The sequence below is a fragment of the Eurytemora carolleeae genome, unplaced genomic scaffold (genome assembly GCF_000591075.1).
Source record: "Eurytemora carolleeae unplaced genomic scaffold, Eaff_2.0 scaffold313, whole genome shotgun sequence".
NCBI classification, from domain to species: Eukaryota; Metazoa; Arthropoda; class Copepoda; order Calanoida; family Temoridae; genus Eurytemora; species Eurytemora carolleeae.
This window is the reverse complement of record NW_019396416.1, coordinates 223,531-251,528: the sequence shown is the minus strand read 5'-3', so window position 1 is coordinate 251,528 and position 27,998 is coordinate 223,531. Positions and strand designations below refer to the sequence as shown.

The 27,998-nt window shown below is 31.2% G+C and overlaps 1 protein-coding gene across 2 annotated transcripts; it reads right to left on the bottom strand.

Moving 5' to 3' along the window:
• On the bottom strand, positions 1 to 27,360 carry LOC111702904 (Kv channel-interacting protein 1). 2 transcript variants are annotated; one of them, XM_023474709.1, is made up of 11 exons: positions 27,278 to 27,360; positions 25,241 to 25,321; positions 23,608 to 23,662; positions 18,065 to 18,134; positions 17,019 to 17,089; positions 15,156 to 15,260; positions 6,843 to 6,905; positions 6,040 to 6,100; positions 5,415 to 5,508; positions 2,544 to 2,589; positions 1 to 422 (listed from the first exon to the last, which is right to left on the bottom strand). In XM_023474709.1, the coding sequence occupies exons 1-11, from the start codon at positions 27,292 to 27,294 to the stop codon at positions 375 to 377; spliced, it is 711 nt and encodes a 236-aa protein (XP_023330477.1). In that variant the 5' UTR covers positions 27,295 to 27,360; the 3' UTR covers positions 1 to 374. The 2 variants fall into 2 exon arrangements, with proteins under 2 accessions (XP_023330477.1, XP_023330478.1); XM_023474710.1 differs by lacking the exon at positions 6,843 to 6,905.
• Between the last annotated feature and the right edge of the window lie 638 nt (positions 27,361 to 27,998).

Below are 27,998 nucleotides of genomic sequence, written 5' to 3'. Positions count from 1 at the left end.
TAAATGTCTACAAAATTTTTATTTCGGTCTAAATCTTTATTATAAGATATATGAATATCAACATTTACATATGCAATTAAATACATACAGTGGTCGCCATGTGACACGTGACTCGTGACGAGAGGACAAAACATTCCATCTCAAAGTCGTCTTTCTTTTTTCTTTTATTTTGGGGACCACTGTTTATTTTCATGATACATAAAATACATGTATTGTATGGTTGCCTCAGATACTTGAGTATAACCTTAATAAGAATGAATAAAACACACATCAAGAATAAAAACACGTGGAAACCTTTTTCCAGTTAATGAAGTCAAAATTCCGGCACTTTTACAAATCCGCAATTTTCTTTTATATTCTTCACAAATCCGTTTTTATAGTTTAAACTGAAAGTTTTGTAGAGAGCTGGAGATTGTTGAATCCTGAAACAAATAAACAAATTTATATTTTAGGTTGAATCTACTAATCAAGTCAAAGCCGAAAATAATAATGAGTTACTGAATAATAACAAATATCTCTGCAGCAAGTAAGCATTTACCATTAAATACAGGGGAATTTCCTCAACAAATCATTTGTAATGGTGTAAACATTAGAAAATTTGTCATTACAATTTAATTTAGTTAAAGATATTTATTATACTAGGCTTTTAGGGCACTTCGCGCCCATCTTCTATTTCAACTTTTAATTGTGGCTTTATCTGTGAGCATCTACTCTTTGAAAAAAATTTAATTTGTGGATTTCATAATTTTCGCGCATTTTTAAAATTTTATAAAATTAAATAATTTAAGATAAAAATATTATAAGATTACATATTTAAAGTATGATTGGCCACAAACCTTCCCTGGGGCCACGTGAGGTCCCACACAAAATTTGGGCCTGATCAGTTCAGCCGTTTTGACGTTTATTGGATACAAACAAACAAACAGACAGAAAGACAAGCTAAATTTATATATGGATATGTGTGTTGTATAATGAAAAATTTAAATAAAATATGCAGAGATTAGATAGATTAATTATATTTGAATAGAATTAATTCTGCAGAAATATTTTCTTAAATACAGCCTTTGTAATTCTTAAGCAAGGTTTAAGTCTAGTTTAATATGCTCCTGGTATGGTTTGGTAAACTATTAATAATTATTTCACTTCAATCTTAGAAAAGTTATTTTGGGAACAAGTAGTAGAAATAACCGCCTAAAAATCAGTGCTTTAACAGATTTTAGTTGAAAGACAAACATTAACTTTTCCATCCGACAATTGAAAGTTTAACATCTGTCCATAAGAAATAAGAATTAGGCCAGGGCATGCTTGGATGTTTTTTATATTATTCGTTTCATTTCGGTTATGTGTTCAATATGAATTGTATTCTTTGTTTACGTGATTTTTGGCATAAATAACTTAACATTTCATACTTTTTGTCTTACGTTGTTTACCAAATTTCTTCGATTTTTAAGAATAAAATTAATTGAAAATTAACGATGTCTAAGTTTAGTTGAAACTATTAAAAGTAGGGCTGGGCAGGTTTTGAAACGAATCGTTAATAAAAAATATTCTTTACGTCAAATTAATTAAAGGAATTGAGTTTTTGCCACAGACAAATATTTTCTAATCTCTAGATCTTTGCAATGTGAGTGTAAACCTTTGATATTTGATCTGACATAATTCATAGTTTGAAATATCTATAAATGTCTACGACATGGGATTGCAAAGATATGGGGATTTTAAACCCGAGTTTGTGGCAAAGACTCAATTCCTTAAGCATTAGATTCAAAACATGCAAACTTTGAATCAGAACTTCTCTTATTGAAGAGTTATTGAGAAGGACATTTATTTTGAATTTTTAGTATATAACCGAATACTTTTTCTCTCATACTTGTGCGTAAAATCAAAGCAAGCTACGAGGTCACAAAGTCGTGCCAGAAACAAAATTTATGAAGAAATATCAACGGGCTCAGCCCTACTTGATGATATTCTACTCATTAGATGGGACGAATCCACCAACTCAGGAAAACTTTTCAAATATATCTTTAGTTTTACAAAAAACTACTTCAAGTTAAACTAAATTTAACAAAATGTCTATTAATTAAAAATGATAACAAGAAAAAATCTAGAATATTGACCATAGATAAAGATAGATAGCGCATAAGACGACATTTTTCATCTTGAAAGATATAAATGTACAGAGATATTTTAAAGATATTCCTATTATATAGATTAACTAGGTCGGTTGTGAACATTGGCTGTTCTTATGTCATTTAGTACTTATGGTGTACATGAGTTCTGTAGAGAGAAATTTATGTTAGTCTAGTCCTTCTCATGTCCTTCTTCAGTTCTCGTCAATATGATATATTACTCAGTGAAATATTGTTGTGCAAATAGTTCCATTCCCGGAGTTATTCATGAAATCCATTAAAACACCACACCACCCCGCTTATCATTGAAGTACACTTTGACCCCTAGAAGTTCGAGGTTCCCGGACTGTACAATTCTTGGTGATTTAGCGTACATAAGCTATCTATGTTTATTTATTTATCTATGATATTGACCTGTAAACAGCTTTGTACAAATTCTTCACGGGTTACAACTCCGTCTCTGAAATGTTTCTATTTTAGACAATGTTGGCTTGTAGAACAAGGTATCTTTTGTCCAATAACATTTTAGAAAATATTTCATATTGTTTTTATTTTTCCAGCAGACTTATCTGGGTAACAATCTGTAATTGTGGTAGATTGTGAAATATATTCTACCTTGGAAGCTAGTTTCTCAGTAGAGAGTGTAGTGTATAATTAAAACATGGTTAAGTATATAAAAGGAGTTAAGGATAGGAAGAAGTAAAAATGACTGGATACACAACTAACGTAAATAGAAAATTTAAAATGGGTGAAAATAAATAAATCTCAGTTTGTTTGCAAATTAAGTTGAACGAAGAAAAACAACAGAAACAAATATGATAATATGCAGTTTTGTTTATAATGGGCGAAGCTAAAAAGCCTATCCTATATTTAAGCTAATAAAAAAAGTAAAAATTTACAGTGCTAAATTGTTGTTAAAAGAAGTTTTAAATGAAACCTTAATTTTATTTCCTTGGACATAAAACTGTGCAAAATGCAAGAATATGCAAATCTAATTTTGCAAATATAAACTTTACTTTTATGCTGGAATCATAAAAGTGTGAAATTGAAACCCTGAATCAACATTGAAAGCTTTATATTTTTTTATTCAATTTTAAGAGAATTTAATCCCGCATTTGTGCTCACAATTTCATGATGTTGGGTTTAAAAAGTTTCTTATTTTTCCGACATTAGTAACATTTGATACCGGTATCGTATAATTTGAAAGGAAGACGACATTTCCGAAGAAAATCCCTTTTTCCGTTTTTAACCTTCGTTTGTTTTTCAAACCATTAGTTTTATAAAAATGGCTTTGATGTTTCAAATTGCGTTGAAATAATTAATTCACATAAGGGGTAGGATCTCCATGCACGACACTGGCAAAGCAGGTTTGCGTTCTTCAATTAAAGAAATCTCCCATGAAACTTGAATTGAATAAATGAATTTATCCATATTTCTTGTGTTATCATTTGGGAAATTATGTTTTTTGTTTGTGATTTTTACTTTTTTAATTCAAGAATTATATACAAATTAAAAAGGTAAAAATCCCGACAAAAAAAGAGATAACAGACAATAACAGACAGTATTATGTTTAGTTTGGCATTTCTGATAATTCCTTTAAATAAATGCTGTAATGTATTTTATAAATATTATTACTAAAGTTTATGCAAGTATTTTTTATTTTCATCTACATTCTGTATAATATCTTAAAAATCAAATTGTATACAGTGAAAACCAAAAACTGTAGGATAGGAAAATGACATTTAAGCAATACTTAAAGTGTATTAGATTTTTTACAAAGCATATAGCTTTACTAGTAAGTTATTGAATCTATTATGAAGTGAAATGGGTCTGTTTACACTACACAATTGCTGTACCTCATGGTTATTGGACGATACAAAGCCATAACTTGAATCTAAAAGTCGAATTCTTTTGCCAGAGTTTTCTGGTTATCGCTGTACAATATATTTATATTTATTACATTTGTAAATTGTACAAGACAATGATCAAAGTATCCAATATATAAATATATTTATAGATAAATATATATATATATGTATATATATATATATATATATAAGTATATGTTTTTCTAGGAAATGAGATTAATTCTCAAGAGCTGTCGATGTGTCTGATCTTATTTTACTGATTAATCTAAAGTCCATCATGAGAAGAAAACACATTGATAGGGCTGTGCTCGTTTCCACATTCTCCAACCCGCTAATTAAACGTAAGATAAATTGATGGATTGGACAGGCTCATCGAGTAGTCTTTCACTTTTTATCAATAACAGTTTTTTCCTTTCGTTCCTCAAGTTGCTGTTTGTTAACAAACTCAATTTTAACGGCGTTAACGGTATTTACTTATATATTTGTTAGTTATTTTACCGTTTTAACAGTTTGTCAATTAGTTGACGAGAGCTGTACTTGAGGTATATAAACTATCCGTTATTTTTAAAATCATTCCTTCGTTTTTCTTTTCATTAACAACTCATTTCGATAGTTAACGTTTTGAAAGCTATAGGGGTTTCAGTTCGATAACGTTAATTTCTGTTAATTTCTAAAATTGCCGTTTGGTAACAAAACATTACCCAGCCTTACATCTCGGAGAAAAAAGGCTCAGTTGTAATTCGAATAGTTACATTTTGTTTAATTAAATTTTATATAATTACACTTCATATAATTACACTTCATATAATTACACTTCATATAATTACACTTCATATAATTACACTTCATATAATTACACTTCATATAAAGTTACACTTTCTATAAAGTTATATTATCTGAACAACCTGAACCACTATAACTACCTTAAATTCCTGTATTACCTGAACTACCTGAAAAACCTGAACTACCTGAACTACCTGAACTATCTAAACTATCTGAACTACCTGAACTACCTGACCTACCTGACCTACCTAAACTATCTGAACTTCTTGAACGTATCTAAACAACATAAAATACTTGGACGAACTAAACTACATGAGCTACCTTAAACCTGAATTACCTGAACTACCTAAATAAACCTCCCACCTGAACTACCTGTCCCACCTTAACTATCTGTTCCACCTGAACTACCTGTCCCACCTGAACTACCTGAAATACCTGAACTACCTAAACTACCTGTCCCTCTTAAACTACCTGTCCCACCTGAACTACCTGTCCCACCTTAACTACCTGAACTACCTAAACTACCTGTTCCACCTGAACTATCTGAACTTGCTGACCTACCTGAACTACCTGTCCCACCTGCACTACCTGTCCCACCTTAACTACTTGAACTAGCTGACCTACCTGAACCTACCTGTTAGTATCTAGCCTGGTAAAGATTGTCTCCACATTATCCCTTAGCTCCCTGACAGATATTGTCAGGTTTAAAGGTGGAATCCACGATTTATCTGCAATCAACCAAAACAAGAAAAGTTAACAATAACATACAAAAATATTATTTTTTGTCAAAAAATATTGATATACAATATGTTCATGAAAACTTCTAAAAAGATTTACAACGTCCACAGTAGTCCTCAGAATAAAGTAGTTTAGAAAATAATAGCAAATGTAGCCCTCTAAATAAACATTACACATATTGAAATGATGCACTGATGGAATTAAATTGTTTTACTTTTGTAAACAATGTATTTGCGCCAAAAGTTGTCTTCACTCTTGTGACCACTGTATGATGAAGTGTGTACATCGAAGAGAGGAAGGCAGCCCACTTCCGCTTTACCGGTTTTCCCTTCCAGCCACTAATGACGTCACATAAAGGATTTGCTGACGTCGCTTACCCGGAGACCTTCCAATCCACACTGATATAGTCTGAGGGCAAACCAATTTTTATGACTTCATTTGTGGCTGGGTCTTGGGAGGTAAAACAGTTGTGGGTTGCCATCCTCCCGTCGTACAACACTTTCCATAACCTGCAATCTTACCTTCTGTTGAAACTGAATCTCTTCTACGCGGAATATAATCAATATTAAGAACTGAACCAGTCTATAAAAATATAATAAAGTTTAGAACAATATTTAGAACTGAACCAGTCTATAGAAATATAACAAGGTTTAGAACAATATTTAGAACTGAACCAGTCTAAAGAAATATAACAAGATTTAGAACAATATTTAGAAATGAACCAGTTTATAGAAATATAACGAGGTTTAGAACAATATTTAGAACTGAACCAGCCTTTAGAAATATAACAAGGTTTAGAAGAATATTTAAAAATGAACCAGTCTATAGAAATATAACAAGGTTTAGAACAATATAAGACTATACAAATTGTATCGATGATTTAGAACCCCTTAGACACCTTCGAGTGTCAAAATAAAAAGTCGTATTTGCGTCATGCATTCTATAACTTTCTTTAACGTTTATGATACTTAAACTAATGATTAAAAAATATTCCCTTTTCTTTCTTAAATATTGTCTGTCATTTTTGTACCGTTTATATTACAGGAGATATTATGAATTTCGTTCAGATTTCAAGTTATTAAATAAAACCAAAATAATCGAAATCTGAACCAAATTCTTCCTATCTCGGGTAATATTGAAAGCACCAAAAAGGCAGACCACATTTTGGAAATGCCTTGACTAGGGTTATTTAGTGATTAATAACTTTAGAAATATACTTCTAGATTTAAGCCTACAAATAAATACCACAAATCAAGGACGACCTTTCAGTCGTTATGATGTTTGGTGGTACACCATGTCTATATATTTAAATATGTTTACTGACCGGAGGGAGAAGGTTTACTCCCATTAGTTCATATATTCCAACAACAACATTACCCAGCTCCGTCTAGATAAAATATACAGTGAATAATAATATACAGGGTTACCATCAAAGGATGAAGGACTTAAGAGACGATTGTACAAAATTAACACGGTCTGTTTCTTTATATTTAGCAGAATCCTTCCAACTCTAAAGGAATTAAATCTTTGCCGTAAACTTTGATTTTCTAATCTCTATATCTTCTAACCAATGTCGTAAACCCAAAGATAATATATATATAGATATGCAGGCAGGTATAAATTTTGAGGTCTTGAGAAAAGGTGCAAACAGCACCATCTCTGTCGTACGCATGGCATTTTATCCTCTGGATTGTTGCTAATTTATCACTTTGTTTATGCGTGATAACACTAAATGCTTACTATAGTATCAACAATGTATACTGCATATTGTACTTAATGAAACAAATTAATCAATGCAAATAAAACTGAGGTAGGAATTTGACTAGACAAAGTTTAAATGTGCAAGTTGTACTGTTAATGGCATACGTAAATTAACGCAATTTAAATAAAGGTTTGTCAATATTTCTGTTTGTCTACTATATCTTTACTAAGTACAACTGATCATAACATAAACAAAACGCGTACTGTATGTTTGTGTTACCTTGAAATTTAATTTTATTGGTCAAACAGGTCCAGATAGCAACACTTGAACTATACAGGATGCAATACGCGTACTGTATGTTTATATAACACAAATGCGTATTTCCTACAGATGGCAGCAAGGGGAGAAAGGAATATAGAAAGTAATCAATTTGCTATAGATGTCTCTCCTTGCACCTTCTCTCAGAGGTTCAAAAATTAGTTGTCTGCTACAAGCAATTTAGGAAGGAGGTTTCTACCTGCCTGCATATCTATATATATATATATTATCTTTGCGTAAACCTTAAATATTTCAAACTATGAATTCTGTTAGATAAAATAATCTAAGTTTGAAATATGAAAGGTTTATACCACAAGGTTGTAAATATATAGAGATTGGAAAATCTGAGTTTGTTGCAAAGACTCAATTCCTTTTTTTCTTTCTTTGACCAATCATTAAAACGGCTAGAAAATACTATAGTTATGACAGATACTTAATTTAATTATAAAAAAGTCTAATTAAATTAGTTTTAGGTCGTCTTTACAGTCTCACCCGACGTGGGTAACCCTGTATAAGGGAAGGATTGTCATATTGTCATCTTCTTTCTTTATTTCAATCTTAAAGGAATTTAGCAAGGTTTTTTACAACCAGAGTCTAAAACTAAAGAACAAAAAGTTTTGACTTAAAGAACCTGTCAAATCATTCGTTGGGATGTTTATTTCATTTATTAAAAGGAAAGATTTTTCTTATATGTTGTGCACCATATCTTGCATAATACTTTGATTCCTCCGTCCATTATGGAAAATTGAACTATTGATTGAAATCTCATATGATTTCAATCATAAAACCTCTTATTGAAGAGCTAGGGAAAATTTTTTTATTAATTTCTAACATGTAATCGGATGAATTTGTTTTTCTCATAATTAAGAATAAAATTAAAAATGGAAAAGCTACGAGGTCACAAAGTCGTATCGTTAGTATTTACACATTAACCTTCTCCTTTTGTGGATTAAATAGATGTATTTAGTTCACGATTCTTAAAAAAACATGTTATAGAAGATTGCTTAAAAGATATTCTCGCACTTGTTTATTTTCCATCAATGTTTTCTGTATTCCTAAATCCACAATTTAAACTGTCAACGAATAAATAACTTTTTAAACTTTTTATCAGATCTACGGAGAAAAAATTCTTAAGATAACTACTTTATATGCTTACAGTTACAGTTTGTTTTGAATTTTTGAGAGGTTTAATACACTTACGCTGATTTAACATTCGGTCCGGCGTAACAAATAGAGGGGGGGGGGGTCGAGTCGACCTCCCTTGAAAGGGATTGAAAAAAGGAAAATTTTCAGCACTAAAACAGGAGAAAAATATATGGTTTTGTGTAATGAAGATTCAAAATTCTAAAATTGATTTCGTTTTAAAAATTTATTTCTCCTTCATTCAATAAAAAACCAAAAAATACCCCCCCTCCCCCTCCCTTTTTACCAGATGCTCAAGTTGCGCCTCCACACTGGAAGCTAAGCATTATAATTGTTGTTTATACTAGATATTATGTTTTGTATGAAAGGTATAAAAAGCAGTAAAATATACTTTTATTTGAATAAAAGAATATGGACACAAACAATAAACCTTTACAGAGAGAGGAAAGAGATAAAGTAGCAAAAAGATTTGTATAAAATATTTTACTTTGTCTAACTCGATATATTTAATTTGTATAATTTAGAAAAATGTTCATTTTAATTTTTAATGCATTGTCATTTGTCAATTATGCTCTCCAATATTTTTCACAAAAGTTACAGACTTTTTTGTAATCCTCTCTCCCCCCCCCGCTCCATCTCTCATGTGACCCCCCTCCCCCTGTATCGGCTTGAATTGGTTCACAGTATCCCCCCCCCTTCATCCTCTTTATCCAAGTTTATCCTCCATATTTAATATCGCAAGGGAATACAAGGTGTCACAAAAAAAGCTAAAACCAATATTTGAGAATAGTTTTTCTTGGACACCCTGTTACCTATATTTACTTGATGCGGACACAATTTAATCATAACATGGGATTCTGTATCAACAATTCCTTCGGTTTTTCTGACTTCGGGAATTCCTTAAATGCACTGAGCTGGGTTGAAACTGATGTGGGGGGGGGGCATTCGGGCTGTTGTCCTCCACTTTGTTCATTACGTTTTATTCGGTGTAAATTTTGTAGAGTTAAATGTTTTTGTTCGAAATATTATTTCACATGATTATTCTTACCATTTTCTAGTTCTTACATTATAAATATCTACACAAACGTCTAGTCTCTAAACAAGAAAACTCAGGAGTTATATGCAACGATGCTCTCTTAAATTTCAGGCTTTGATGTCAAAACTGTTTAATTTGAAATCTGTTCATAACGCGCGCGCCACTGATTCCCCTTCCCCAGCAGGCCATTGTGGTTTAAATGAACATATAGTACAACTACACAGCAACCTCGCTCAATATGAACTAAAACGAAGGTCAAAGGAGATGAGTCTTTGCCACAAACTCTTATCTAATATCATTGCAACCAATTGTTGTTAACCCTAGATATTTCAAACTATTAATTCTGTTAGATCAATTAATCTTAGCTTAAAATATCAAAGGTTTACATCAGGCTGAGAATATACAGGCTTTAGAAAATTTGAGTTTGTATTTGATCATGATTTACTGTCAATCTACTTTATTTTGATGTGTCCTTTCATTAAGACATTTATCTACTAGTAGACATTTAAGACGCCTGCCTAAGTGCATATAGAAATAAACGTTTATCAATCAATCTACTAGTGGGCCAACCAATTAAAACAACCAACTCAGGTTAAGCGGGTCCAAACTACATAGTAAATTGTGATTTTTTTATTTGTATTATCTCGTTCTTTGTAATTGAATAGAAATATGAAATATGAAATATGATAACTATAATTTTTACGTAATTATAAATTCGTGGATTTCCTGTATATTCCCGGAATACAACTTGAATCCTCCAATTGAAAAGTTTGTCAAGTACGAACCATTTGTCTTTTTTATGATCTACCAAATTGTGCCAATATTTGGTAGATCATAAAAAAATTCAAAAAATTTTGGCGTTTAATTTTATATTTTGTATCTTACTAGCGGAATTGTGCCCGGCGTTGCCCGTAGAATTTGAAACCCCTTTTTTTAAATCGAATTTTAAAAACAATATTTCGAGTTTTGAAGAGGTAAAAATCGATTTTTTAAGCTTATTTTCTCAAACAGTTTCAGCCAATTTGTTCCAGTCCTTTGGCCAGCAAATATATGAGCTTTTTATATAGCAGAATCCCAAAACTTAAAGGAAATCAATTTTTTTCGAACATCTGGTTGGTATATAATAAACTTGATTTACTGGGGGAGTAGGTTTGGATAAAAAGTGATAAAGTTTATAACTAACTTTTATACAAAATCATTCTTTAAAATAAACTTCTCATTTATTTTTAAAGTTTCGAGGTTTTTCTAATATTTTATAATAATTCTAAATATTTTCTGTACATATGAAAACACCTCCAACCCATCCATTTTTAAATTTTTTGACGTTTTAAGTTTTTCAGTTTTTCAGTTTTTCGGTTTTTCAGTTTTTCAGTTGTAACTTGTAAGCTTGATAAAGTTCAATTATTTAATTAATTGAATCTTTACCACAAACTCAAATGTTCTATTCCATATTTATTGCAACTTCAAGAGTCAACCTTTGAAATTTCAAACTTGGATTATTTGATCTAGTTTGTTAGGTGTATGAAATTGGTTTGCAGAGATATTGGGATTAAAAATCAAAGTTTGTGGAAAAAAAAAATTCCTTCAACATTAATCTCCTAAATTATTTGATTTATAAACAGTCACTAAACAATATTTCCAATATTCGATTTATCAATATTGATTTATTATGTTGTTATCAATTATGAAACAGGTGCAAATAAATTGTTTCTATCGAAATCTAAAATTTCAAAAAGAATGAATCACAGAATCTCAGAAAATTTGCAAAATTGTAATTAGAAAATTCGCAATTTTTAGTTCTGGTATAATTTTTACGGAAAAATTGTTTTTCAATGGTTCTTAACTTTTCAACTGAACAGCGCATCTATATATAAATTTGGCTTGTCTGTCTATCTGTTTGTTTGTCTGTCTGTCTGTTTGTATCCAATAAACGTCAAAACGGCTGAACCGATCGGGCCCAAATTTTTTGTGGGACATCTATGGACCCCAGGGAAGGTTTATGAAAAATCAAAATTTCAAATATTTGTCTCCATCAAAATTCGATCGTCATTAAATTTTTAAAAATTTTGAAAATCCGCGAATTATTTTTGTTTTGTTTTACGATGTACGCAAAGAGAACATGTTCACAACTAATTTAGAAGATGGGCGCGAAGCGCCTTTAAGGCTAGAAAGAAGGGCGCGAAGCGCCTTGAATTTCTAGTATTTAATACTTTAGAATATACTGAGAAGAAAGGAGCTAGAGAATTTAAAAAAAACTTTTCCTTAAAAATAAGACCAGAACTAAAAATTGAGAATTTTCGTATAACAATTCTGTGATTCTTTGATAGAAATAATTTATATACACTTTTTTGCTTTTCTGAACTTTGGATTTTGGGAAAAAAAAAGATTCGCGGATTTTCTTTTGGGCCATTGGAGCACCAAAAAATAAATTAAAAATTTTCAAAAAATATCGAAAAAACACCATACATGTCTATTTAAATTGTGAACAGGTTTTTTTTGTTTACATTTAAAACAAAGAAGAAAATTTTTTGCGGATTTTAAAAAAAATCGCGTTTTTTTAAGAATTTAAATTTTTTTACAAAATTAAAAATCTTTAAAACACGTTTTTTTAAATTTTTATCATTCATAAACCTGCCCTGTGGTCACGTGATGTCCCACAAAAAATTTGGGCCCGATCGGTTCAGCCGTTTTTACGTTTATTGGATACAAACAGACAAATAAACAAACAGACAGACAAGCCAAATTTATATATAGATGTACTTGTATGCACTATATGTATTAAGCAAACTTATATTTGAAACATAATACGTCTGCATATAAGTTCAGTGACATTTTCTAACAAAATTCCAAAATTTGAATTTTAGCAAACAGGTGTAAAATTTAATGATCATTTTGGAGGGAAAACGGAAAGGCATCATTGTGAAAGTTAAAGAAAGTATCATTTTCACATTTCTGAAGGAATTTTCAGAAAAATAATCACACAGATTCTAAATATGTCTAGACTACAGAATTTTGAAAACAAAGCGCTCTTTGAAATAAAGCTGAAGGAGAACAGGAGGGTAGACGGAGATTAAAAAAGGTGAAGGATAACGGGAGGGTAGACGGAGATTAATAAAGGTGAAGGAGAACAGGAGGGTAGACGGAGATTAATAAAGGTGAAGAAGTACAAGGGGGTAGACGGAGATTAATAAAGGTGAAGGAGAACGGGAGGGTAGACGGAGATTAATAAAGGTGAAGGAGTACAGGGGGGTAGACGGAGATTAATAAAGGTGAAGGAGTACAAGGGGGTAGACGGAGATTAATAAAGGTGAAGGAGTACAGGGGTGTAGACGGAGATTAATAAAGATGAAGGAGTACAAGGGGGTAGACGGAGATTAATAAAGGTGAAGGAGTACAGGGGTGTAGACGGAGATTAATAAAGATGAAGGAGTACAGGGGCGTAGTTGGAGATTAATAAAACCCCATTGTCAAAACTTAGGATTTATGCCAATGCAATGAGAGATCGATTACTTTTTAAAAACTCATTCTGTTTATTTAAAAGGTTCTGACTCAGTTCATTTTTTATCCTCTCTTTATTATAATCTCTATCCATGACTCATGAGTATAACATATATTACGAAAGAAAAGGACAGTGGGATATAATGAGCTTCTGCATTTCTTCGTAAATTAGAACTTATGCACTCTATACAAGCCTTATAAGCCGACACAAATATTTGCAGGAGGTTACAAATATATGTTGTTAAAATAAATGAAAGAACAGAGAGTTTAGTATCAGAAAGGGAACACTCATCCAGGGGTGTATACTGGTATTCTGTGTTCGTTTATATGTTCGCCAATCGGGCTGGACCAAATTGGCTGACATTTTTGAGGTAAACATGGGTACTCCGGGAGTGACATAGGCTAAAAAATTTGTAATTCTTTAAATTCCACGGGAAACGCTGGGCAAGACCAAGCGCGGGTAAACGGCGGGAGTAACTATGAGTAACCTGGACAACGCCGGACACTACAGCAATAAGTATTATGCATTATATCTTTATGTATGAAGATGTAATAGCTGTTTGTCTGTTTGTTTGTTTGTTTCCCGGTAAAATCGTAAAAGTGCGGGTAAACGGTGGTAGTAAGTTTTATTAACCTGGGCAGCGCTGGGTTCCCAAGATAGCTACATTATATTATATATATAAAGCTCTTTGCTCATATTTATGTCACCTATAGCCGGCTAAAGGAACCCATGGCTAACCTTAGGAATCATAGGCAAAAAAATTGAAACTTTTTTCCCCTCCCAATTCTGAATTTTTTCTCCAAAAATCATTTTTTTTCTATTCGAAATTTTTTTTTCAAAATTCGACATCAGCTAGTTATATATATAATATGAATTATATATGCACTTATACTCACCCTGTAATCTGTAAACTTTATATTACAAAAAAATTGACAATGTTAGAAGAATTTAAAAATCACTTTGGATATATCTATGACGTTTTTACTAACGTCAGTTCCATAGTTTTAGACAAGTTCTAAATAGGATTCAGTCGAATGAATAAAAGTTTATTTTTTCTCCACTCAATCAAATTTCCAAAATGTCGGTCGGTTTACATCTTCACAGTACATACAAGGTGTCCCACATCATATTAGACCGAGAACGGGTCTAAATTACGATTTTCGGGACTAATCAGAAAATTTAATTAGAATTAATCATTTTGAAAAATAACATAAGGCTTATATAAGAATTTTCTTGCGGAAAATAATAAGTTTTTCGAGTATTAAGGGTTTATTTTGTCGTTAAAGATTGGAGATAATCTAATTTGATATGGGACGCTCTGTAGCTACTCAAACTAAATTCATTTCAAATGAAAATATGAATCTTTTTAAATAATTCTAATCATTTTATTTTTAAACTCAAGGGTAATAAAAACAAACTTTTTAAAATTGCATTTAACGATTATAAGCCCACTTTTTTTAAACACCATTTTTTTAAAAATGTTTTTTTGGTGCACCCTATTAACTATTTTTTTTAGGTGCACTCTCGTTTAAATACACCCTTGACAGACATTTTGTTCTGGTGTACCACCCTAATAATTCTTTGATATTTTGTTTTGGTGCACCCTGATAACTATTTGATATTTTGCCTTTATGCACCCTAATAAATATTTAGTATTTTTTTGGTGCACATTACTAATGCATATTTAGTATTTTGTTTTGGTGCACCCTTACAACTATTTTATAATTTGTTTTGGTGCACCCTGATAACTATTTGATACTTTGTTTTGGTGCACCCTGATAACTATTTGATACTTTGTTTTGGTGCACCCTGATAACTTTTTGATACTTTGTTTTGGTGCACCCTGATAACTATTTGATACTTTGTTTTGGTGCACCCTGATAACTATTTGATACTTTGTTTTGGTGCACCCTGATAACTATTTAAAATTTTGTTTTACCTTTGTTATAACTCCATCCCCGTTCAGATCATAGACTCTAAACGTCCATTTTAATTTCTCGTATTGTGTCCCATGCAGAAGAGTAGACAAGGAAACCAGCATATCCTGGATAAAATATTTCATAATTGTATCTTTCAAAATTTGACAACAACATAACGTGCAAAAATAAATAGTTTTTTCCTCAGATTTTACGTTATTCTAGTTAAAAGTTTGGAGAACTAAAATGTATTTTTTCAAAACCTCTCCAAAAGTCAAAAATAAAGCATAAAAATTTATTGACGTGTATAATTGTAATTTATATTTATGAAAAACAAATGTTAAAAATGATTTTTTTCTTTGTGTTTAAGCTGAAAATTGTTCGGACAGGTTAAATTGTGGAATTTCAAGATGACATGTAAAATATGTTTAAACATTAGTTCAAATTATGTCGAACACTCGAGTAGACATAATCAAAGCTGGAATTTTTAAAAGCCTAAACAGTCATAAAAGCATCATGTGTATGAAAAGAATTTAAAAGAGTAGTAATTTTACCAACGTTCTCCCATCTTTTATCATTTTTTGAAGAATTTGAGCCCCCCAAAAAAGATTCTGCAAAAGGATAAAAACACTGTCTTTGACTTTTTGTGTGAGAATGTATCCCCCTGTTTTAGTCTTCAAATATTTGTCCGACAAAAACTGAATTTGTGCAAATATTAAATATTTGAAAATATTGCCGAATATTCACAGAGAAATTGAGAATCAAGGTATGTATACTAAAGGTAGGGGGTATAGGTTATGTGTACATTTTCCTGTAACGTATTAGTACTGCCCAGGAAGGGATTTAAGGTAAATAAACAAAAGTTAGTAAAGAAGCCAAGCCTTCTCTCCGACCTTTGTTTACAATCTTTGTTATTTGGTTATTGTTTTGATAAAACTAGTTTCGAACCCCTGTGAACAAGGAAAAAAATCAGATATATTCGACATTACTGGTGCAACTTCTAACCTCGTAGCTCCTCTAGTATTAGGGGGGGGGGGAAATGAATTCTGTTACATCTTAGAAATTCAAAACATTTTTGTTCTTTTCAATGCTCTTGAAGAAGAGGAGTTATGATTGAAAACATTCAAGAGTTCGTTCTTACGTTTAATTTACTTAATCATAGTTAAATACGTGTTCAATCCCCTACCTATAGTATACATACCTTGATAAAGTTTATGCACAAGGTCTACAATATTCAGTAGAAAAAAATATGAAAGAGAAAGCATGTTAAACTTTTTAATTTTTCATGTAAAATGTAAAGTTACAGTTATGAAATTTTAATAAGCTTACAGAGACCCATAGAGGAGGAGGGGGGGGGGGGCACCCACTTAATAATGTGGACCAAAGTATACAGTGGGAAGAGGGAAGATAAAAGAAAGCAAAACTAAAAAGAGGCTGAAACACTAGATACAAATCTAAATTTCATGATATTTCAAATTAACTATGTATTATACTATTTTTTTGGTTCGCAGTGCAAGTTTTTGGACTGAATTTTTCTCGTTATCGAGAGAGGCAGGAACCTTTCTGCAGAAATAATATTGTTGTACATAAAATGTTTGTGTACTTGTTATGATGAAGAAGTTGTTTCTTTAGGAAAAATAAGCTTTTTTACAATGCAGAAATAAAAATCTAAATATACATTTTTTAGAGAAAATCCCGGAACCAATCAAAAATTTATCGCACTGTGCTATTATATACAAAAAAAATAAATTTTGAAATATCTAACCAAAGTTTGAAATAAAAAAGGTTTAAACCATTGAATAAACATAATATAGGGGTTGGACAATTTGAGTTTGAGGCAAGTTTTCAGTTCCTCTGATAATTGATTAAAAGAATACTTATTTTACCCTAAAACTGATTGCTCCTGTTGAGTTGACATCAAATGCTTTGAAAACATGGTGAGCATAACATGCAGCATCTGAAACAGGGTTTCTGAGATTTATCATAATTAAATTAAATTTTTTTAAATATTAAAAATTCAGTAAATTTTGGATGGGAAACATGCAAATATAGGTACTCTCCTTTTTAATCGATTATATTCTGAATACGGAGACCAAAGCTTTTATGTGGAGTTTGCGTTAATCTCGAACATTTTATCTCGAAATCCAATGTGAACACTTTTAAATTTAACGATAAAACTTGATCCCTTCATTAAAGATATCCCTACAGGTTATAGGAATCAGATTCATCCGTAGGTCTGAAGATGAAGATCAATGCTTGATCCCAAGATTCACATCATAAATTGGGTTGTTAATTGTTTTTGAAAACGATCGTTAAACGATCATTTATTGTTTCGTTTTTCAATCGTTTTCAAAACGATCGTTTCGTTTTTGGGAAAAAAAGATCGTTTTAAAAACGACCCAATCGGTTTGAACTCTTAGAAAACGAATAACGATAGTTTTTTTGAAAACGATCGTTTTTTTAAAAAACGAATTGCGATCGTTTTTCAAAACGATCGTTTTCAAAACGACCATTTTTTAAAACGAACTTTTTAAAAAACGATCGTTTTTAAAAACAAACGTTTCGTTTTCGATTTCTCGTCGTCGTTTTCATAACGAAACGATCGTTTTTCAGAAAAAAACTGAAAACGTAAACATCTCTAATCATAAAAGATCTGACTTCAGTACATCTTGTCATTATACAGAGAAAACCACAAAGGATGAGATTTCGGAGACGACTGTCTGTATCCTTTTTATTTACAAACTTGTATTTACTTGCATTTACAAACTTGTACCTGTTTGTCCAATAAATGGGCCATAAAAAGACTTTGTTCAAGGCAAAAGACTTAGATTCGTTATATTTAAAGCTGGTTTCATGTCGTCTTCGCAGTCTCATCCTTTGTGGGTAACCCTGTATATACACCAACCACATGCTTTATTCAAATAATACTTACTGCCGTACGGAAAAAACTTTTCATATATTTCTCTAAAAGTGTCCTCGTTCACAGCACCCCCCGGACACTCCTGAGACAATTTTAAAAATTATTTTGAATAAATTTGTAATTCATTTTTAAATCTTAAATTCCTTCATCTTCCACTTCAATCTATAAAAGGATAAAATTTATGCGAAAATAATTTTACAACTTTCTGATCTTGCAGCTCCTCTAGTTTAGAATTTACGTAAAAATGAAAAAAAAATCTAATTTTTGGTGGCAATAAGATCTAAAAACCTTGTTAATGCTTTTCAAGTCTATAATTAAAAGCATGTCACCCTAAACTAAGGTTTCGGTATAGTACTTTATAATATTTCATAACAAAAATATTGATATCGACAAAACTGCCTAATTAGTAACTACAATTTAGTGAATAGTGAAACCAGGGTTTTAAAACTGCCTAACCACAATAGTAAATAGTGAAACCCGGGTTTTAAAACTGCCTAACCACAAAAGTGAATGTGAAAACCGGGTTTCAAAACTGCCTAACCACAATAGCAAATAGTGAAACCCGGGTTTAAAACTGCCTAACCACAAAAGTGAATGTGAAAACCGGGCTTCAAAACTGCCTAACCACAATAGTAAATAGTGAAACCCGTGTTTCAAAACTGGTTTTCATAACGATACCCTCACTGTCTTAAGTTTTGGGTTCTGAGGAAACAGACCGAAGAAAAAGACTATAACTTTTCACCGAGTTTAGAGATAAGATTGATGTGTTAAGATCTTAAAAGAACATTAAAGGAATCGAGTCTTTGCCACGAGTTCAAATTTTTTAATATCTATATCTTTGCAACCTGACTTTGTTAACCTTTGATATTTCAAACCTAGATTGTTTTATCGTAAATTACAAAATGCAAAGTTTGAAATATCTAAAGTCTACGACATTGGGTTGCAAAGTTAAAGGGATTAGAAAATCAGAGTTTGTGGCAAAGACTTGATTCATTTACTTTTCTTTGACTGGCTTAATTTTTTATTAGTTGGTCAAAAGCTGCCTAAAAGTTTAACGAATTTCAGAAATTTTGTTATTTGATATGAATCGTTAAGTTCTATTGATATCATTTGATAACATTATGGCAACGTTTTGTTATTCAATTTAAAACTTTACCACTTCTAGTATTCTAAACGGACCCAAAATACGATGGAAGACGACTGTTAGACTCAAATTTTAGAAAATCAAGATTTACCATGGGAAATTACATCTTTTTTACAATGTCAATAGATATAATGGAACTGTACGTTCAATTTCAAGTGATTCCCATTAAAAGAGGGACAGCTCCGATTCACAACGGTACTATTCAAATCTTTGACTTATCATCAAGAAAAGAGAACTCGGTGTGTATATAATTCCATGTTCAGAGGGATTTTCAAAAATTCGAATGAAAATTTTTTCATACTGTCACTGTAAATAGTAAAGGACCCCTCTCCTTAAATGGATGGTGTACTTGAATTTACCTTTACAGTCCCTTTAAGATTTCTGAAATTGCCATGGGGGGTATCTATATATATAAAGTATAGATTCAGGGTTACCCACTAAGGATAAGACCGTAAAGACGATGCATAAAATTTTTAAAATACATTAATCCTAGGGTTAAATAAAGTCCTCTGCTCTAAATATAGAATTGCTTAATTATTTAATGATTTGGTACAGAAAATAATTGGTTTACAGTTGCAGGGATTCGTTAATATAAGAAAGCAGACAATAAGTTACTTTAAGTCATCTCTGACGTCTCAACCTTTGTGGGTAACCCTGTATATTAAACACAATTTAATTATTTTTGTGTAAAAAGGAAAGGAGTGAAAGTAAGGATATGTATGACTATTTGCTAAATTCTTAATCCTCTTTTGTAATTTCTTGTTTTCTCTGTCTAGTTGAATACAATTATTAAATAGTTAAATATCTTCACAAACACGAACAGTGTCAAATAACAGTTTATTTTATATCTATAAAGTAGTAATCTCTGTCTGTTTATGTCCGATCATAACTCCTGAACCCCTGGATCGATTTGCCTAAAATTTTGATTGTGGAACTCAGGAGAACAACGTGATTGTTCTTAGTTTTGAGATTCTAAGTGAGTACAGGTCATCTTTCATCGCTAACATCGTAATTTCCGACTAAGCGCGGGTAAACGACGGGAGTAACTAGGAATAACCTGGGCAACACTGAATTCCCCAACTAGTAAAACTGTAAAGTTTGTGGATTAAATGCGTTTTGGTTCGTTTTTAAATCTCACGTTATATTATTGCTTCCCTGGTATTTCCTTTTTTATTTCATTTTCGGAATTTTTCTAAAAATTTAAGACACTTCGCCTTAAACTCTATTTTCAAATTCTTATATCTTTGCAACCATGAGTCGTTGACTTTTAATTTTTCCAATTATGAACTCTCTTATTGTTCAAATAGTCCAAGATTGTAATATTAAATGTTTCAGGTCATGCAAAGTTGAAAAATTTGAGCTTGATGCAATTGTTATCCTTCATTTCCGACACAGCTATGTATATTGTATAAACAACTTAAATATCTTACATTGTCAATATACTATATAATACTAGGCATTCAGGGTGCTTTGCGCCCATCTTCTATTTCAACCTTTAACTGTGGCTCAATCTGTAAGGATCTTCTCTTTGTACAATATAAAACAAAAACAAAATAAAGTTCCAAGAGTTATTTTTTCGTAGATTTTCAAAATTTTACTAAAATCAAAAACTTTTAGAAACAAATTTTTGTAATTTTGAGCATCCATAAACCTTCCCTGTGGTCATGTGAGGGCCCGCACAAAATTTTGGGCCCAAACGTTTTGAAGTGTATTGGATACAAACAAACAAAAAACAGTCACCCAGACGAGCAAAGTATATAATATTGTCAGTATATATTATAGTAAAAATTCTTCACCCATATATGAATAATGAATATATATTTATAAACATCATCGCACTTAAGCTAAAATCATGATTTAATACAAAGCGCGGGAAAACGGTGGGAGTAACTATGACTATAACCGGGCACTACAGCTAGTATTAAATATAAAGAGACTTTTAACATTATAAAATAAACAAATATATTCATATACCTATTCTCTTGTCAAGTTTGTTTATAAATACTTGAATTCTCAAAAAAAAGAAAATAAGGCCATTGTTTTCCTTACTTCAAGGGAAATCAATACTTTTAACATTTAACAGCTGTTTTTTCATACTTTTAGGCGCAACCTTAGTATTTTGTGAAGGGGGGGAGATGGAATCTATTTATACTTTGCTTGTCTGAATGTTGAAGGATGTCCCGTTGTGTCAAATAAACGTCAAAACGGTAAAACCGATCGGGCCCAAATATTGTGTGGGACATGAGGTAAGGTTTATGGATGCTCAAATCTACAAAAATTGGTATCCAAAAGTTTTTGATTTTTGTAAAATTTTAAACATTCGCAAACTTTTTTGTTTTTATTTTTATTGGAAAATATGCTCACAGACAGAGGCACTATTAAAAGTAGAAATAGAAAATGGACGCAAAGCACCATAAAGAATTATGATTGCTACTTCCCTTTCTCAATCATAAACAAACAATTTAAAACTTTTAAATCTTCAAATCAAAAAGATCGATCTGATAGATTTGAGAGAGCTGTCTTTTTAATTCTTTCAAATGTATATACCCAATCACTTGCTTGAAAGATTTTTCCTGTTTAGTCCTGACTGGGGCGTAAATATCAGTTGTATATTTCCCATACGTTTTCAGATTACAGATAAGCTAAGAAAAGCTTATTTTTTCTTTATTCATCCTCAAGCGGTTTTATATCCCCCTTACTCTACAACCTCAGTACCCCTCCCGACTATACATACCCCTGTACCCACCCTCTCTACCCCTCCCCCCCTGCCACCCACTCATTCTTCCCTAAGACAAGGGAATGATGAATCGACATTGTTTCAACAAAAAAATTCAAAATAAAATTCTAAATGTGAAAATGTTAAAAATTTAAGGTAAACATAAATTTTCCTCACAGCATCTTTTTTCTGTGATTTAAATCAAATCTTCTGTTTTGTGAACTCGATGTAATCTAACTAATTTTTGAGTTTTAGAAAAGTCTTTAATCTTTTAAATAGAATATTTTATGGACGAATTGTTTGCTTAAATCTTTAAAGACAAATAAGTTGTCGTCTTGAAAAGCAAGCAGAATGTAAATTCATCAAGTTTAGTACTTTTTTTTATACTTTAAGTCAATAACGTTGCCCGTGAAATAAGGACATTTTTTTTTAAATAGCCTATGTTACCAGTTTAGTAAAGGAAACGCTGAAAATCGGGCATTACTTTCATGGAGGGTCACTTAAAATTACGCTTACATGGTCCCTCTAGGATAGAATTTTGATTCATTCTTAATATCGGACATTTCCGATTGTTCTATCATTAAATAAACATCAAGAATCATTTATATTGGATCCGATTTAATTTGAAAGTGAATAGAGGTATCTTCCTTAATCCGCTTTTATTTTTCACAAACACTTCTTTATAAAGTTTATTCTTTTTATATTGAATGAATCATATAAAAATAGTATACAAGGAAAACATAAGTAAATGATAATAAAATTTTTGTTTCTCCAGCAATATGTTTTCATGATTAGTTACACATTGTGAATAGGCAGGTTTCTTTTCACTATATGTGCAATATATTATAGTTAGGTAAGGAAAGTATTGATTAAGGTTTATTAAAGAAAGGTAAGAAAAGTAAGGAAAGTATTGATCAAGGTTTATTAAAAAAAAAGGTAACTAAGGAAAGTATTGATCTAGGGTTATTAAAGAAAGGTACGTAAGAAAAGTAAGGAAAGTATTGATTGGTTCTATTGCTGAATATTGTGTTTTACCTAATTATTTAGTTATATTGGGAAATATTGTGTACTACCTAATTATTTAGTTGTATTGGTGAATATTGTGTACAGCCTTATCATTTACTTATATTTGGAAATATTGAGTACGACCTAATTATTTAGTCATATTGGGAATATTGCGTACTACCTAATTATTTATTTATATTGGAAAATATTGCTTACTACCTAATTATTTATTTATATTGGAAAATATTGAGTACGACCTAATTATTTAGTCAAATTGGGAATATTGCGTACTACCTAATTATTTATTTATATTGGAAAATATTGCTTACTACCTAATTATTTATTTATATTGGAAAATATTGTGTACTACCTAATTATTTAATATATTGGGAAATATTGTGTACTACCTAAATATTTAGTTGTATTGATGAATATTGTGTACAACCTTATTATTTAGTTGTATTGGTGAATATTGTATACTCCCTGATACTACCTAATTATTTAGTTGTATTGGTGAATATTGTGTACTACCTAATTATTTAGTTGTATTGGGAAATATTGTGTACTACCTTTATTTACTATTCTATACTGCACTGTACAAAATATTTAAGTGTACTGTACTGTATATACTGTATGGTACTGTGCTGTACTGTACTGTACTGTACTGTACTGTACTGTACTGTACTATACCTGCTTGAATCCTCTGTACATTGTTCTTATTTCTTGTTTAGAAAACTTTGTTGTCCTGAAACAAAACAGATTATTTCCAACTTTTTGCTAGGTTAGATTAATTATTTTGCCGTGAGGTGGAGCAATTTATGGATGGATTAAATCCTCTAATTCTACCTGATTAAATCCTCTAATCCTACCTACTTAAATTCTCGAATTTTACCAATTTAAATCCTTTAAAACTACCTGATTAAATCTTTTAATCCTGCATGATTAAATCCTCAAATTCTACCTGATGAATTTTTTCATCCTTCCTGATAAAATCCTCTAATCCTACCTAATTAAATCCTCTAATCCTACCTGATTTAATCCTCTAATCCGCTGACTACATCTTCTAATCCTACCTGATTAAGTTATCTAATCCTACCTGCCTAAATCCTCTAATTCTACCTGATAGATTGCTCTAATCCTACCTAATTAAATCCTCTAAAACTACCTGATTAAATCCTTTAATAATACCTGATTAAATCATCTAATCCTACCCGATAAAATCCTTTCATCCTACCTGACATAATCCTCTAATTCTACCTGATTAAATCCTTTTAACCTACTCGATTAAATCCTTTCTTCCCACTTGATTAAATCCTATAATCTTACTTGATTAGATCCTCTAATTCTGCCTGATTAAATACTTTAATCCTTACTAATTAAATCCTCTATTCCTACCTTATAAAATCCTTAAATCCTCTAATCCTACCCGATAAAATCCTTTCATCATACCTGACATAATCCTCTAATTCTACCTGATTAAATCCTCTTAATCTACTCGATTGAATCCTTTCTTCCTACCTGACATAATCTTCTAAATCTACCTGATTAAATCCTCCTAACATACTCGATTAAATCCTTTCTTCCTACTTGATTAAATCCTCTAATCTTACTTGATTAGATCCTCTAATTCTGCCTGAATAAATCCTCTAATCCTTACTAATTAAATCCTCTATTCCTACCTGATAAAATTATCTAATTCTACCTGATTAAATCCTCTAAACCTATTCGATTGAATCCTTTTTTCCTACTTAATTAAATCCTCTAATCTAATCCTACTTCATTAAATCCTCTAATTCTACCATATTAAATCCTCTAATCCTTACTAATTAAATCCTCTAATCCTACCTAATTAAATCCTTTAATTCTAAATAATTAAATCCTCTAATCCTACCTGATTAAATCATCTAATCCTAAATTATTAATTCCTCAAATCCTACATGATTTTAAGTCCTCTAATCCTACCTGATTAGATCCTCTAATTCTACCTGATTAAATCCTTTAAAACAACTTGATTAAACCCTCTAAAACTTCCTGATTAAATTCTTTAATCATACCTGATTAAATCCTCTAATCCTATCTCATAGATTGCTCTAATCCTACCTGATTGAATCTTCTAATCCTACCTTATTAAATCCTCTAATCCTACCTGATTAAATCCTCTAATCCTATCTGATAGATTGCTCTAATCCTACCTGAAGAATCCTTCCTGATTAAATCTTCTAATCCTACATGATTAATTCCTCAAATCCTACCTGATTTTAATTACTCTAATCTTACCTGATAAAATCCTTTAATCCTACCTGATTAAATCCTCTAATCCTACCTGATTAAATCCTCTAAATCTATAAAAGTCCGCTTAGACTGATCTTCTAACCGTTGTGCCACTGCTGCTAATATGTCCGGACTAAAACAGAAATATTTTATTTGTTTTATTCTCTTGGAATTTTAGGTGCTGGTTTACATTTTGTTACGTGGTGAAAACAATGAACTACAGCACAAAAATTGAAAGATCCATGTTAAATCTGAAATTGATTGCTTTATTTACTTATCATCAAAAATTTATTTGTTCTAAAATTTGTTTTTGCGTATTATAACTCTTACATTATTTATCCTGTACATTATTTGTCATGTACATTATTTATCCTGAACATTATTTATCCTGTACATTATTTGTCCTGTATATTATTTGTCCTGTACATTATTTATCCTGTACATTATTTATCCTGTACATTATTTGTCATGTACATTATTTATCCTGAACGTTATTTATCCTGTACATTATTTGTCCTGTACATTATTTGTCCTGTACATTATTTGTCCTGTACATTATTTATCCTGCACATTATTTTTCATGCACATTATTTGTCCTGTACATTATTTATCCTGTACATTATTTGTCCTATCTACACATTACACCGTTACACGTCCAACACATTACAAGTACTATACACATTTTAAGTCCTATACATTATATTCCTACACATTATTTACCCTAAACATTATTTGTCCTTTACATTATAATTCCTGTACACTATTTGTCCTTAACATTATAATTCCTATACACAATATGTCCTGTACATAAATTGTCCTAAATGCGCCATTTGTAGTACAACTTTTTGTCCTACTCCTCATTGTCGCAAAAAATGATATAATGGGAAAAATGACCGTTATTTCAACACCGACACTAAAGATGGGTATATTTCAACACCGGAACTAAAAGAGGGGGGTAATTTCCTAGAGAACTTTTTTTGGACCCCCCCCCTCTCCTTACAATTTTGCACATGGATCTCATATGTAACACATGGATATAATTGATCGTGTGGCTGGAGCGCCCGGCCCCCAGCCTGTCCTAGCCACGGCGCTCGGCCCCCTAGCCTGTCCTAGCCGCGGCGCTCGGCCTAGCCTGACCTAGACGCAGCGCTCGGCCCCCTAGCCTGTCCTAGCCGCAGCGCTTGGCCCAGAAATTGTGTTAAACTAACCTAACCTAAAATAATAAAATTTAAGTAATAATATTTTTGCTGAAAAATGAAAAAATAAGCTATCATGTACAAAATTGATAGGAGGGGGGGGGAGGGGGTTCCAAAAATCGTTCTTTAGGACGGACCCAAAGATCGGCATATTTCAACAACGGAACTAAAAATGGGCACAGTTTATAATTTGTTCTTAGAAGTTTTTAAAAATGTTCCAGACAAATGTGATATTCCTGTAATATTTCAAAGTTTGTTTATATCACATTGAAAATGAAAACAATTGGTTATATTTGATAAATCTTTTTTTTTAATTGAGTAAACAAATTTCACAATGTCAGGAGAGCAAACTTGAAGAATACCGTTCTAATTACCATATGCATCTCAGTTTCTTATGAAACCTCAAAACAGTAAACAAGACGTGGGTCAATTTTCAATAAAATGTGGAACTAACATCTACTTTATTAACTATATCAGGTTTAGTCTGTCAATTATCAACATTCCGAATTTTAAATCTAAGTTTTCTAGCTAAAACAACATTGATTTAGAAAAAAATACAAAAAAAATGAAGCCTATCACTAGCAGACACTCTAGATGCAATCAACTCTATCCCTTGCATGTTTGAAGAGGGAAATGTGAGAAGATTACGAAATCTAAGATAATATGCAGTTTTTACTTTCTTCTTGTAAAAACAACAACCGCACTTGGAAAGCTGCATAACTATAGAAAAATAGGAAAAACATGAATTGGAAGGGAGGGGGAAAGGTTAAAAAGCTTAGTTTTACTTTTTGATATTTTTATCTTTTGCTTAAATATTATGCAAATCATAACTATAAATATTTATCTACATTATTCTTCAATTACAAAGTAGGGTTTATATGTAAATATATAACCTCAATTCTTTCATCATGATGACCAGCAGCTTCGGTTTGACTTTTTATGAATTATTACAAACTAGGAACCATTTTATAAATCTGAAACAAAGAAAAATAAAAAATCAAAGGGAGCATTTGCAAAGACCTATTGGCTTGACTTTTGCTTAGCACATATTTTTTTGCGAAGAAATGCTCAGAGTCTTTAAATGTTTAAATGTCCCTTTGCTGTAATGCTGTAATGTCAATCTATGCCCATATCTAGAGAAAACTTCAAGTTTTTGAGCTCTTTGTCCAATTAAGAAATGTCCATCCATAAAATGTCCAACAATAAAATGTCCGTCAATAAAATGTCCATCAATAAAATGTCCATTCATAAAATGTCCATCAATAAAATGTCCAATCTACAAAATGTGTATTTATAAAGTGTCCATCTATAATATGTCCATCTACAAAATATTTATTGATAAATTGTCCTTTAATAAAATATCCATTAATAAAATGTCCATTAATAAAATGTCGATCAATAAAATGTTCATCAATGAAATGTTCGTCAATAAAATGTTTATCAATAAATTGTCCATCAATAAAATGTTCATCGATAAAATGCCCATAAATAAAATGTTTATCAATAAATTGTCCATCAATAAAATGTCCATCAATAAAATGTCCATCAATAAAATGTCGATCAATAAAATGTCCATCAATAAAATGTCCATCAATAAAATGTCCATCAATAAAA

What these genes read in the sequence shown, in the direction of transcription:
- LOC111702904 (XM_023474709.1), bottom strand. An exon ending in GATTTAGAGGATTTAATCAG is followed by an intron (nt 23,663 to 25,240) that starts GTAGGATTAGAG and finishes GTTTTGTTTCAG; the next exon opens with GACAACAAAGTTTTCTAAAC. An exon ending in AAAGTTTTTTCCGTACGGCA is followed by an intron (nt 17,090 to 18,064) that starts GTAAGTATTATT and finishes ACCCTGTTTCAG; the next exon opens with ATGCTGCATGTTATGCTCAC.